Here is a 13,832-nt window from a genome sequence, read left to right as displayed (position 1 = left end):
AAAACCCTGAATCTTCAATAGTACCATCCTTCCTGTGATAATGGACGGACGTGAATAATAATAATAATAATTTATTACAAACCCGCTATAAAAAAGAAGCATGAAGAAGCGGAGCAAAACAAAAGAAAAGAGAAAATAAAAACGAACACAAATCAACCGAACATAATAATCTACTAAATACAAACAAATCACACTTCAACTATCAAGCAAGAAAGTCGCTGGGAAATCAAATAATAGTGCCCTGTGTTTCACGAGAGCTTGTTTTTCAAAATTCGGCATGAACTCAACAGGATCAGGTATATGATACTTTTCTAGCAGACCAGTGTTACGGAGGTAAAGTGGCAGACCAAGCAGAAACTTTAAATATTTGCAAAAGCCTGAACGGATTCGCAACATATCCGAATTCGATAGCCAATGCCAAACGGGTGAGATGTAGTGAGCAAAGGGAAGAGCGACGGCACGATACAACCTAGCAAGGATATGCTTATTAAATTTAAACTTCAGGGCTGCAAGTTTAGCATACCCAGACCGAAAACCCGACAGAACCTGGTCAACAATCCGCTAACTATTTAGCTCGAAAATAAAAGCCAGGGATTTGAGAATAACTGTCTTACACCCATCAATGGCAACCACTGGACTGATAAGATCACCAACACCTTTATTTGCCAGATTACCGACCAACCACTTAAGATCAATAAAATTACTAGTAATCGATGGTGTTATTGGGGCATGCTGTGCGGATGCCCGAGGGCTATCCCCTGCGTCATATATAGTGTTTAATCCCCATCGGCCTCCAGAAACCTGAAAAACGGAAAACAACAACCAGGCAATGCCTTGATAAGTATTCTGTGTTGCGCAAGTCGTCCGTGGAGTATGTTTGGTCTATAGGACTTAGGAAGCTATTTTAGAGATGCGACTTTGTTGCCTAAAGCCCTTGACGGCATGGGGGGATCTAATCTAAGTAAGCAAAAATTAGCAGACATAATATTAATTAGGAAATTGAAAAATTAACATTAGGAATAATATTCTCATGATTTTTAAACTAATATTTAAAGAGTAAATAAAAGGGTTTGCATAGAAGCGGCTAGATCTGTGGCCATGTTTCTTATCTCTTACTCTTTATCCTGCTGTAAATGATTAGTTTAGAGAATTGTATATGTTGTTTATGTGTATGTTGTGTATGCGTATAGTGTGTATCTGTATGTTGTGTTTGCTTATGTTGTCCATGTGTATGTTTATATTGTGTATGTGTATGTTGTGCATGTGTATGTTGTGTATGTGTATTTTGTGTGTGTGTATGTGTAGGTTGTGTATGTTTATGTTGTGAATGTGTGTGTGTATGTTGTGTATATTTATGTTGTGCATCTGTATGTGTACGTTGTGTATGCATATGGTGTGTATGTAAATGTGTATTTTGTGTATGCTATGAATGTTTTGTGCAATGTGAACCCAATTCTTGAATATTTAAATCATAGGATTCCAAATAGAGTATAATGTGACCTTTCCGAAGACTAAACAACTACAAAGAAGACTACACACTACACATAATTTAATCATTTAAATTAAGATTTCATATTCAAACACTGATTTTCTTTTTAGGCTTCGAGGATTATTTCAGCTCTAGGTTAATCTCAAGCTCTATTTGAATCATGGTTAAATTTTAAGTGACAACATAAGCTATATACAGGCTCTTCATCTAGGGAAAACGGTGTTCGACGTCACCAGTGTAATTGCAATACCAACTTGAGAGCTTCTAGACCTGTTACTAGACTCCTGATCCGTCCATTTCCGGACCCTCCTAGAGAGATTCCTAGCCGAGAATCTGCTCTGTAACTTTGCATAGGTCGTGACAGTCTCTTTTCTCGCTACTTCTTTTGCCTCAGCTGCTTTTCTTATTCAAGGGTTATGCATGTTTTATTGCTTCAAAATTTTGAGTTGTGATGCAGGATGATATCAGGGCCTCTTCACATCTTTTTGTTGGTTGATAGTCTCCAGGTTCTATCAAATATCCTGTCGTGTTGTTGTCTTCCTCAGGATCTGAGCATTGAATGTGCTGTACCGTATTTGTTCCTACCTGTGGTGAAATTCAGCTAAGATCAGTATATTGGGGTCCCTTTAATTACTGAATTTTATTATGGATAGCAGGATGGGTAGGGGAGGAAGGGGAGCAGGGGAGGTAAGGGTGGGCAGGGAAGGTACGGTGGGCAGGGGCTAAGGTGGGGTTGGGAGGGCAGGGTTGGGTTGGGGAGGGGAAGTTGAGTATTGAAGAATGAGAGAGACTGGATATGTTATTATTGTTTTCTTTATATTTTCATTTATGTATTGTTATTTTTAGTTCAATTATTTATTTATTTATCTATTTTTTAATATTTTTGGTTAATTTGTAATAGATTTATTTAAATAATTGATGTTAAAGTAAATAGCTGAGTTCATAAGTAAGCAGTTACGTGAACTTCCGCGCAACCGCAAACCCTTATAGGTTTTCTCCAACGCGAAAGTGTTGTTTAATTTATTTATTTATTGATGAATGTGAAATAATAAAACTTATGAAACATAAATTATGAACTCTACCCCTAGGACTAAAGGATATAAGTTCCTAGCCTATTAGGAAAGCTTTTTACACCTTTATCGGTCACCATTTTTCTTTTTTTTGGAGGGGGGGGCACCGTGCTCGTACAAGATTTTTCTTGTTCATTAGATTTGTTCGGCCCATTTCCAGTCCCTTAGGGCCCTCGCAACAGCTAAAAAACAATTATAGATTAATGTGATTTTAACAATTATAGATTAATGTGATTTTAATGAAATATAGATTAATTGTTGCCTTTTGCTTCCGATTTCGAGCAATGTGAATCAAATTTGTTTTAAGGAATGACCAGATTATTTTTTTTTTTTTTTTTTTTTTTTTTTTTTTGTCTTATTGAGATAGAAACCCCAATTTGTATGAAGTTCAATAAATGTAAAGAAATATCGAAGTCAGTTCGTTTGAGCTAGTATTATACATGTCTCATAGGGAACGAAGCAGTAATTTCTTCTTTTTTTTAAGTTTTCTCAATAATCTGTAATAATAAATCCCTTTTAAAACAATCAATGTCATATAAATAATTCTGGGCCGTTTTTAGCTCCAAAATCTCATCCGAGTTGTCAATTGATCTCTCAATCCATATGGCAGCTCTGTTTTTCTCTTTTTAATCTGCTAGGTTTTTCAGTAGAGCTGATGATGCTTATAGGATCTCCACTGAGTTATCAACCGATTTCAGATAAATCTAACTTGCGCTTTCCCTAAATCTAGACACATTTTTTAATCAGCCCTTTTTAATCAATAGGTCTTAGAATAAGCTCAATCGACTTAATCAGCTTATCATTTTTAGAATTAGTGTTAACTGAACTAAATTCTCGCTAGACTAAGCCATGTTCTAAATAATGTAATAATTGTCTAATAGCATAAGGATGCTATATATTAGAAAGCTTGTACACGAACACTGAAGAACCTTTTCCTAATTCCTGTATTAGCTGATTAGAGAAACCACGCCTTTCTTTTCTTTATTGTCTCGTTATAAGATCAGAAAAAATCAAACCTTATTTATTTTTGATCAATATTTTTGGCATTGTTTCAAAAATAAGATGGATAAAAAATTAACGGTATTCCACGTTAGTGTTATTAGTGCTATTAAGTGTGTTTGTGTTATTGTCCAAAAATTAAGGATCCTTATTACCGTTATTCCCAAATTAGGACCCACTGCAGCGTTTAAAACAGGGTTTTAAGGCCTTAATCAAAAGTAGGGCCGTATCCAGGATTTTTTTTTGGGAGGGGGGGGGGGTTACAAATGGAATTTTTTGGGGGAGGGGATAAAAACTTTAAAAAAAACTTTTAAAAAAATGTGTTAATGTTCATTTTTGTTACGTTATTTCGAGTCGGACAAACATTTCGGGGAGTTCAAACCATTTTAGGGCTGTTTTCTCCCTATATTTTAAGGGGTTTTAAGAGGATTCAATACATTAAAAATTATTTTGCTTGCCTCAACGTCGGCTGACCGTCTCAAAGACAAAGGGTCCATCAACGAATTCTCCCAGGGGACTAGTTATTATTGAAATATATTTTGAATCTGTGGTTGGCTGTGCAATTTGAGTGCAAAGACAGTTTAACTGTATCGGCGGACCTTCCTATCAGTTTTCATCACCCCAGGGAGCTCCCAGAGTTGCAAAATTGATTAAAAGACATTTTTTTAAGCTGATTTTTGGTGACTTTTTTAGCAGGTATGCTAGAACATTTTAAGGGACTGCCATTTCTTGAGTTTCAACAGGAAATCCTTCTCTGCTTAATCGAAATATCACAAATTCATGCTTTCTAATAAAATTTTACTACTAATACTGCAACTACTACTACTAACAACTCACTGAGGCACTAAGCCGCCTGAGGCCAACCCAGCTATGCACGCTCTTTTTTCATCCCAATCTATTCAAAGCCTTCCTCTTTGCGCCCTCCCAAGAAATTCTAACTTCCCGTAAATATGTCCTTACAGCATCCTCCCACCCTATTCAGGGACGGACTGCTTTTTGTTTGACCCTCGAGGACTGCCCGGGACAATAATAGGCAATCTGTCATCCTTCATTCACAGAATTGGTCCTAGCCCTCTCAACATTTCTCTCATAACAGCCCTAGAAAATGGGATTGACCCACATTTTTCGTACAATTTACTCTTTGAGGATACGGTCAGTTAATCGGGTACCCGAAACATTGATACAAGTTTCATCAAACCTTAATATCTCCTCTATCTCCTGTACAAAAACAAGCAGAGCTAAATTGTTTTCCTAAGATTTCTGTGGACGCAGGTGTCGGCTTTTTGTTTTCTGTTATTTGTTCGGATCTCTTATTAAAGCTCTAGAGATTATGGCAGTGCCACTGAATCAACTCTAATAGTTCAGCCACACTTTATGGACAAGAAAGTTTTTAATGGAGGAGATAGGGTGATCCTTTAAGGAGACGAATCCCCTTAAAATGAAAACAAATATGACTTTATCCAAAATAATATTATGGAGCAATCATGCTAATATGATGGAGCATGTTTATATTTTTATTTTTTAACTTATTTTTTAGTAGTCCTGATTTAATTTTGTTTATCATTAGGCTATTCTTTTTTCATTACAGGTTTGTGTGCTGACTTGCGCGCTAACATAAAAGCAACACTTCCTAGACAAGTGCCGATTGCAGATTACTATAAAAGTGCAAGTCGGATTGGTGGAATCACTGTCTATCATGCAGACCCAGAAGTCTTGGAGGGAGGTAAAACTTAGTAATTTCCTTCATAAAGACACTTTCTTGCATAGATGGTTCCTTTCTATGAGATGTTCTAATCCTCGTACTCCTTTTCTAGATGGCACTTTGTTATAACTAGATTAAGCTTCTTTGGCTTTCATTCCAAAAAACTATCACAATTTTTTTTTAACTATAACAATAATAATGAATGGGTAAAAAAAACTTCAAGGCAATTTTAGTAAGTCGTTGTAGCAGCAACTGCATATACGTTTATTGATCAGCATTTGAATTAGATAAGAGCGAAAAAAAAATACTGTTTCCGTTATTTTCTGCTAATGCCATTATTCAGGTATTTAATGTCTATATATATGTACAAGCGCATTATTAAATCAAACGCTATTCCATGTATATGATATGACTTGACGGAGCCATATAAAAATGAAGAACTTTAAAATGAGGGGTCTAATTCCAAGTTAATTCTTAAGTGGGTGGAAATACGAGCCAAGATGACGTCACTTCAAATATAATTCTTATTTATTGTTCTTTTATAAACAAGCGGTAGTTATTAATATATTTGCAAAGAGTATTGAATGAAGGATTTCATTGGATTTCTCTTTTGTTACTAAAGTTTTGAGTTCAAATTAAATTTTTAAAAATGCAATTTTTCAGCCGATAGTAAGAAACAACTGGGGGGGCGCTGTCTCAAAGCTCTCACTAAACACTTCTTATTAAAATTCAACGGCTCTTGTGTTTGAGCAGGCTTTCTTAAAGAATTATGACAAAAAGTCAAATTTTAGCGTAAAGAGAGAAGGCTCACGAAGGGGCAGCACCTCTCCCCTACATATATGGATTAATGTCTGTTAGTTTTAAGTTTTTTTGTTGTTCCTTGCTTTCAGTCGAAAAAAAAACTTGTTTTTAAGTGTATGTTTCATTTAAGTGTTTGTTGATGATGGCTAATGCAAATTCATTATATTTGTGCTTTTTATGATGATCGCCGATGTAAGTTTTTTATATTTGTGCTCTTTTTGTGTTCATGGCCGTATTTTTGGCTTTAATACACTTATCTATCTATCTATATGTTTACAAGTAAACAGCATAAGAGAGATTACTCTCGTATAATTATGGTGCAAAAAGCGTCGTTTAATTTACCAATTTAAGTTTGATTATCTAAGACATATCTATGGCTTATGGTTAATTTATCTGTAGGCCAATCATATTAATCCTAAAGAAAAGGAAATTTCTAGACCGAGCAATAGCCCCTTCTTTTTTAAACCTGATTGGTTTTTCTGTGTCAGATTTTGAGCCAGTAAAAAGAACAAACAACAATTTTGGGGACACATAATTTTCTACAAGTAGTCCCTCTGTTTCTCCATGTGTACATTTGGTGTAGTGATTTGGTAATGTAATGTAATTTGGTGCAAATCTAGCAAATCAACTCATGTGCCGTGCTTACCCCGAGTTCAAATCTAAAAGTTGTTGGGAAATATATATTTACCCATACATGAATTGTTAGGCTGATTCCAAATCATTAACCTTTATCAAGGTGGGACGTTACACGAAAAGTACTTTTAGCAAGATAGTTTACTCCAAGCTTGTTTAGTGAAAGAACCAGCGAAGCTGAAGCCAGAATTTAAGCTTGTACATATTTTTCCTTTAAATGACAAAGTTTTGTTTTAAATTCGATCTGTGAAAAAACATTAATAGAAAAGGGTTTCTATATTCAACTAAAGAGCCATTACAACATAAAATGAACAAAAATTACCAAACATTTGAAGGGATTGCAATCCCTTCCCTCTTTTCTTAGTTCCCTGCAAAAAATAATAGGATATAATTCATTCTGTACTTAAATCGCCACATTGAAGAAGAAGAATACAGTAAGTTTGGATCACAGATGAGTTTGAAGTAAGCTGTGGATTATATATGGCGTATAATGGAAACTGAGGTATCGGCAACCTCTCTCTAGTAATGTTCAGAATTTCAACCTACCTTAAGATTAGATCGCTCTCTCTTTTATGCTGTAATCGTTCTTAATAAATAAAAAAATGGACACATCAGGGATACCCATGCAAAAAAAGTGATTTTCCTTGTTATTCAAGCCTAAGTTTCCTGTAAAGGGTTTGCGGAAAGTGTAACTCCAATTGTATACTTTTCGTTTCCACTCGATGCAGTTTTTGGGGGTTTGGGCTATTTTTTGAAATCCCTAGAAATCGGTTATCAAAATAAAATTTCACTGTTAAGACTAATTAAGATAATGGTCAAAATTCCTGAATCAGCTACAGATTGCAATTTTTTCTCGTTGGCCAGTTTTTTTAAACTTTTTTTTTAACTTTGGTTATTACTGGCCGTAGTTCATTCCTTACTAAATTGCATTTGCCGCTGCAACCATGATAGAATTCAGTTTAAATTCCTCCTAAATATGAAAGTATGAATCGCTCTTAAACACAAAAAACTTTTTGTTTATATATTTAATGCCTAGAATGGCTATGATGTCTGCTACTATGTAGTGTGTAAAAATTATATTCAATTTACCCCATTTGTCGGCCTAATATAGTAAATTATTATATTAACCCTGATTTTGCTTTCCCTGTTTTCAGAAGTGGAAGATCCGTCAAAGCCGCCAAAAAAAAACGCTCCACCTCGCAAAACTCTCCTGAAAACATCTTCAAGTTCCACAACTAGTACCACAACGTCTACGGAGAAAGTAGTATCTACCAGCAATGGAAGACCACCTACTCAAGCCATTATAGCTGCCAATGATGCAATTATTGTAGATGCAGATGACACAAAAATAGCCGCATCAAAACCAGCAAAGAAACGTCCTACAAAAGTAAATACCAAACTGGGAAACTTAGGCTCTTCTAGCTCATCGGTATGTAGATCTGAAATCTGGGAAACTTGATATTTGATTTGGGTATGGGAAATGGGGCATCAGTATGGGAAGGATGGGCTCTTCTTGCTCATCAGTAGGTAAATCTGGAATGTGGGAAACTTGGTATAGGAATGGAACGCGAGTAAATCGGTGTTGGTATGCGACATATGAGGTCCTGTAGCTCATTGTTACGTGAATCTGAAATTTTTGAAATTTGGAATTAGTTTTTGTTACGAGATACAGGGCATCAGTACGGAGGACGTAGGTTCTTCTAGACCATGGTTCGGCAACCTTTTGTCGTAAAAGGGCCAGCATTTTACACAAGGATAATACGCGGGCCGCACTTAGGTCTCATGTCATTACACTGTAATGTAGGCTAGTAGTGTAGGTATGCTATAATGATTAGAGTACATCTACAATATTTATAGACACATATTTTAGGCTTAAAAATGAAGCGCTTAATATATATTTTTGCAACATTGATTGTAGTTAATACAATCAATAAGATTTTTGTTGTTGCATTTGAGTTGCAAGTTTTTCTACATTTGCTTGCATTTTTGTAGTAGAGACGTGTAGTATTTCGGCTAAATGTATATCCGATAACCGAGAACAGCATTTGTTTTTTGGATAATTCAAGATTGAAAAAGTTTGCTCACAAATATATGTACTACCAAACATAGTAATTAATTGCTCAATAAACCTTTTTAACTCCTTGTAGTTTTCAGAAGGCAAACTTCCATAGAAATCCACTAAGTTGGTTTTTCCTTAAAAGCTATTTTAAGTGTGTTATCACTTAGCAAATCTATCACGTTGATTTGCAAATCACTTGGTACATTATCCAGATTCACTGCGAAGGGGTTTTCAAAAATATCCATTTTACGTGAGATTTTTTTGAAATCAGCAAACCGTTGTTCAAACTCAGTTTGAAGTTGTATTAATGCACTTTTGATTTTAGTATTTTGCCAAACAAAATTTATACAAACAGCTTCTTCTTCTTCTTCTTCTTCTACTGCTTTCTTGCAATTTTGAAAATGATATAGCTTTCTTTCATCCATATGCTTGTTAAATAATGTTAGTTGCATTTCAAATGCTTTAACATCTGAATACATCTGGCATATCAATATATTTTTTCCTTGTAAACGTGTATTGAGTAGATCCAGTTCTGAAGTCAAATCAGTTAAAAACCCAAGATCTACAACCCAATGGTTGTTGTAAAGTTCGGGTATTACCTTTCCTTTCATATTTGTGAAGTTACAAATTTCTTTCTTTAAATAAAATATCGCTGAAGTACTGATCCTCGGCTTAGCCATTTAACTTCACAGTAATACATCACGTTACCGTTTTCAGCTTCCACCTCTTCCAAAAACTTTTTAAACTGGCGATGAACAAGCCCATTTTTTCTTATAAAATTAATAACAGATATAACGGTATCCATTATTTGTTTCCACGATAAAACCTTGCAACACAATGCTTCTTGAGGAAGAATGCGGTGAAATGTATATGGAACTTCAGATCCAAACTCTGGAAGTTTGCTGTTGACTCTTACAACGACACTTTTATTACGACCGCTCATGTTTTTCCCACCGTCCGTAGTGATACTGATCAATTTATCTCAGCTCAAGCCGCATGAAGCAAGAGCTTCTTCCAAGTGGTGAAATCAGTCTTCTACCTTTGTAGTTCAAGACTGCATATTTTAAATAGTTCCTCATATACATGAAAGTTTGCATCAATTCCTCGTACAAATATTAGGTATTGTGCCGTATCCAACACGTCCGTACTTTCGTCTATCGCAAGAGAGAAGTACGTAAAAGACTGTGCTTAATCCTTATGCTGTTCACACAAGTTAGTACCCAAATCTTCGGTGGGGCGAGTGCAAGCTCTAGCAGAGAGACTAATGTTTTTAATTTTTTTTACGGGCATACTTCCTCCACAACAGTCAAGACACAGTCTTTTACAAATTCGCTGTCAGTAAATGGGTGACCATGCTTTGCTATTATTTCTGCCACTTTGTAGCTGGCACGCAGAGCTGATTTGCTTTGGTCTTGCACAACATTAAAGATTTTCCGCTGATTTTTGAGTGACGATTTCAAGTTAATGATTTTGTTTTTTCGAAATTCACCTTCAAGACAATCAAATTTAGTTTTGGGCTCAGCATCATAATGTCGCTTCAAGTTATATTCCTTTACTACGGAAACACTCTTTTGACAGATTAGACACAAAGGTTTTTCCTTAACTTCAATAAAAAAACATAAATTTGTCCATGCTTCGTTAAAAATCCGTCTTTCCTCAACAATCTTCCTTTTTTAGAAGCCATATTGGGTGTAAAAATCTATAAAATAAGAAATATAATATATGAATATTTATTTGTTTTTACGGATAGCGAATATTTTTATACAAAAACAGAAAATCTTAAAAATTATGACAAGTATACAGAAAGTTGGGTAGTCTGGTATACACCGGGAGAGTTTTTTTAAATATAAAAATCATAATATCAAGTCGTTGACTAAAGAATTGGTTTATAAACCAAATGATAGCCCATTATCAGAAGAATAGATTTTTTCAGATTTTTTACTTCTCAACTGATGAAAAAAGGGGAGAATCCCTGCATGTACCAGGTGTCCTACTAACCACCAGGGGGTGGTACATACAGAAAAATGGGATGATGCATAGTGGGTTATGATACAAACAACTCATTTATTATCAAAATTAATTAAAAAAACTTTTTCCACAAAATAAGTTTTTCAAAGAAAAGTAAAGAACTCCATTAAACAAATAAGAAGCAAAAATAAAATCAAATAATCTACCAAGCGTGAAACTACCACAAGTCAGCATCGATAAATAAATGAAACCCAAAACGAACTTAAATTACAATAAATAAAAGAGTCAAACTCAAAACGAGCAGAAATTAACATAAGTTGGGCGCAAAACCCCTATGCCTTCCCAAGGCCAGAACAAAATTTGCACTTTACTGAAAAAAATATAAATGTTTTACTTTTATAACTTTGATAAATCAAATAATATTAACATTTTGATTACTAAATATCAGTATATGTATATTAAACTGACAATGCACTTTCATTTGTATTTTTTTCAGTAAAGTGCAAATGCCTATGATTTATACAACAACTTTCTATAAGAACCTTATATGCCCCCAGGGCATAAATTACAACCCTTGAATTGAGGGCTCTGAGGGGGCTATCATCCTAAAAGACCTAATTTCCAGAACGCTCAACTACGTTGAACACAAAGGATATCTCAAAATTTTGATTGGATGTGTTTTGGAAATGATGGGTGTGAGAGGGGCGTTAGTCGCTATCCAATCACTTTCAACTATTAAAAAAGGCACTAGCCCTTTCAATTTCCAATTGAATGAGCCCTTTTGAAGTTTCTACGACAATGTTTTCAATAAAAACTTTATATGCCCCCAGGGCATAACTTACAACCATTGCACTGAGGGCTCTGAGGGGGTTATCATCCTAAAGGACCTAATTTCCAGAACTTTCAACTACGTTGAACAAAATGGCTATCTCAAAATTTTTATTGGATGCGTTTGGGAAAATGGTGGGCGTAAGAGGAGCGTTAGTCGCTATCCAATCACTTTCAACTATTAAAAAAGACACTAGGCCTTTCAATTTCCCATTGAATGAGTCCTTTTGAATTTTCTACGACAACGCTTTCAATAAAAATTTTATATGCCTCCAGGGTATAACTAAAAACCCTTGTCCTGAGGGCTGTGGGGGGGGGGGTTGTCGTCCTTAAAGACTTAATTTCCAAAACTCTCAACTACGTTGAATAAAATGGCTATCTAAAAATTTTGATTAGATGTGTTTGGGGAAAAGATGGGCGTGAGAGAGGGGTTAGTTGCCCTCAAATCACCTTTGACTATTAAAAGGGCACTAGCCCTTTGAATTTCCAAACGAATGAGCCCTTTTTTAAGTTTCTACGACAATGATTTCAATAGAAACCTTATATGCCCCCCGGGCATAACTTATAACCCTTGCCCTGAAGACTCTGGGGGGAGTGTCCTGCTCAAAGGTATAATTTCCTGTACTTTTAACTAAGTGGAACAAAATGACTTACTTGACTTAAGGCTCCTGCCGAGGGTTCGGCGTAGAGAACGATGAGACCAGGTGCCTTCAGGTTGACCTATCGCTTGCCAGGCTCGCAGCTTCTTCCACCGGGATGTGGGCTTGGGCGAGGAATTCATCGGCTTTGTCTTTCCACCTAGTGTGTGGGCGTCCTCTGGGTCATCCGTGTAGGGTGGGGTCGAAGTCAAATGCGACCCGTGCTGGGGCGTCGCGTGGCATGCAAAGGAGGTGGCCGTACCACCGAACAGTACGCTGGGCGAGCTGCGTCGAGAAAGGAGTTTGAGCCGCACGTGATAAGAGAGTCTGGTTGCTAACGAAGTCAGTCCAGTGAAGTCTTTCGATTCTTCGGAGATGTTTCGTCTGAGCGACATCGATGGCGCTGAGGATAGATTTGGCAGCTGGCCATGTCTCCGCTCCATACAGCAGGATGGTGCTGACTGACGCATTGTAAATGCGCATTTTGGTAAATCGGCTTATGTTTGGCTTTCGCCTGATGCTTCTAAGCCTCCAAATAAGTGCTAACGCTTTTGATAATTGAGATGTAAGCTCTTTTGTGATCAAGCCATCCTTCGATTGAATAGATCCCAGGTAAGTGAAGTCTTCAACCACATCTACTCCGTTGCTTCCAATGTTGACTTCCTTTACAGTAGAACGGGACGTGGGGGGCTCAAGGAGCATAACTTTGGTTTTCTGCCAGTTGATATTCAGTCCAACTTTTGAGGCTTCTTCTGAAAGCAACTGAAGAGCTTCTGTCATCTCATCGAGGGTGCTCAAAACTAGCGCCAGGTTGTCAGTGAAGTCAGTATCAGAAAGTACCCGGTCTCCGAACTGAAGACCGAATTGACGGTGATTAATCGTGCTGGATCTAACATGGTCTATGACGCAGTTGAAAAGTTCGGGAGCGGCGGTGCAACCTTGCCGGACGCCAGTCTTCACCGGGAATGTGGGACTGCGTCTTCCATTGACTTGCACGCAGCTTTCCGTATCCTCATACAGCTTTTCAAAGAGTGAGAAATATTTCTTGGGTAGACCCGTAGCTCTTAGGATCAGCCAAAGTGAACAGTGATCAACAGAAATGAATGCAGCCTTAAAGTCCACGAATGCGATATACGCTTTTTGGTGGAACTATTGCGTCTTCTCGATCAACTGGGGCATAGTAAACATTTGCTCTGTCGTTCACCTGTCGGGCATGAATCCGGCTTGCTGGACTCTGTTCTTTCTACGCAAAAAGGTGGAATACCTGTCCAGGAGTGACATAGCGAAGAGTTTACCAGGAACGGAGAGAAGCGTGATCCCACGATAGTGGACAAGGAACAAAATGGCTATTTCAAATTCTGATTGGATATGTTTGGGGTAATGTTGGGCGTGGAAAGGGTATTAGTTGCCTTCCAATCACTTTCAACTATTAAAATGGGCACTTGCCGTTTCAATTTCCAATCGAATGAGCCCTTTTTGAAGTTTCTACAACAACATGTTCTATAAAAACCTTATATGCCTCCAGGGCATAACTCCCACCCCTGGCCCTGAGGGCTGTGTGGAGTGGGGGGGGGGGGGCTAGTTGCCCTCCAGTCACTTTTGACTATTAAAAAGGGCACTAGCCCTTTGAATTTCCAATCGAATG

The 13,832-nt window shown here is 36.9% G+C and overlaps 1 protein-coding gene across 2 annotated transcripts in view; it reads left to right on the top strand.

The window, feature by feature from the left end:
• LOC148943729 (uncharacterized) overlaps positions 1 to 13,832 on the top strand; it is a 110,726-nt gene that overhangs the window by 75,932 nt on the left and 20,962 nt on the right. For both annotated transcript variants that reach the window (XM_089101408.1, XM_089101409.1), the window contains exons 7-8: positions 5,147 to 5,281; positions 7,849 to 8,123. In XM_089101408.1, coding sequence (XP_088957534.1) covers positions 5,147 to 5,281; positions 7,849 to 8,123 — 410 coding nt within the window. The remainder of the gene's footprint in view (positions 1 to 5,146; positions 5,282 to 7,848; positions 8,124 to 13,832) is intronic.

This window comes from Artemia sp. Qi Xiang Cuo, chromosome 15, assembly GCF_049724085.1.
Source record: "Artemia sp. Qi Xiang Cuo chromosome 15, ASM4972408v1, whole genome shotgun sequence".
Classification (NCBI taxonomy): Eukaryota; Metazoa; Arthropoda; class Branchiopoda; order Anostraca; family Artemiidae; genus Artemia; species Artemia sp. Qi Xiang Cuo.
The sequence above is the reverse complement of the archived record's forward strand: the minus strand, read 5'-3'. Positions and strand labels throughout refer to the sequence as shown.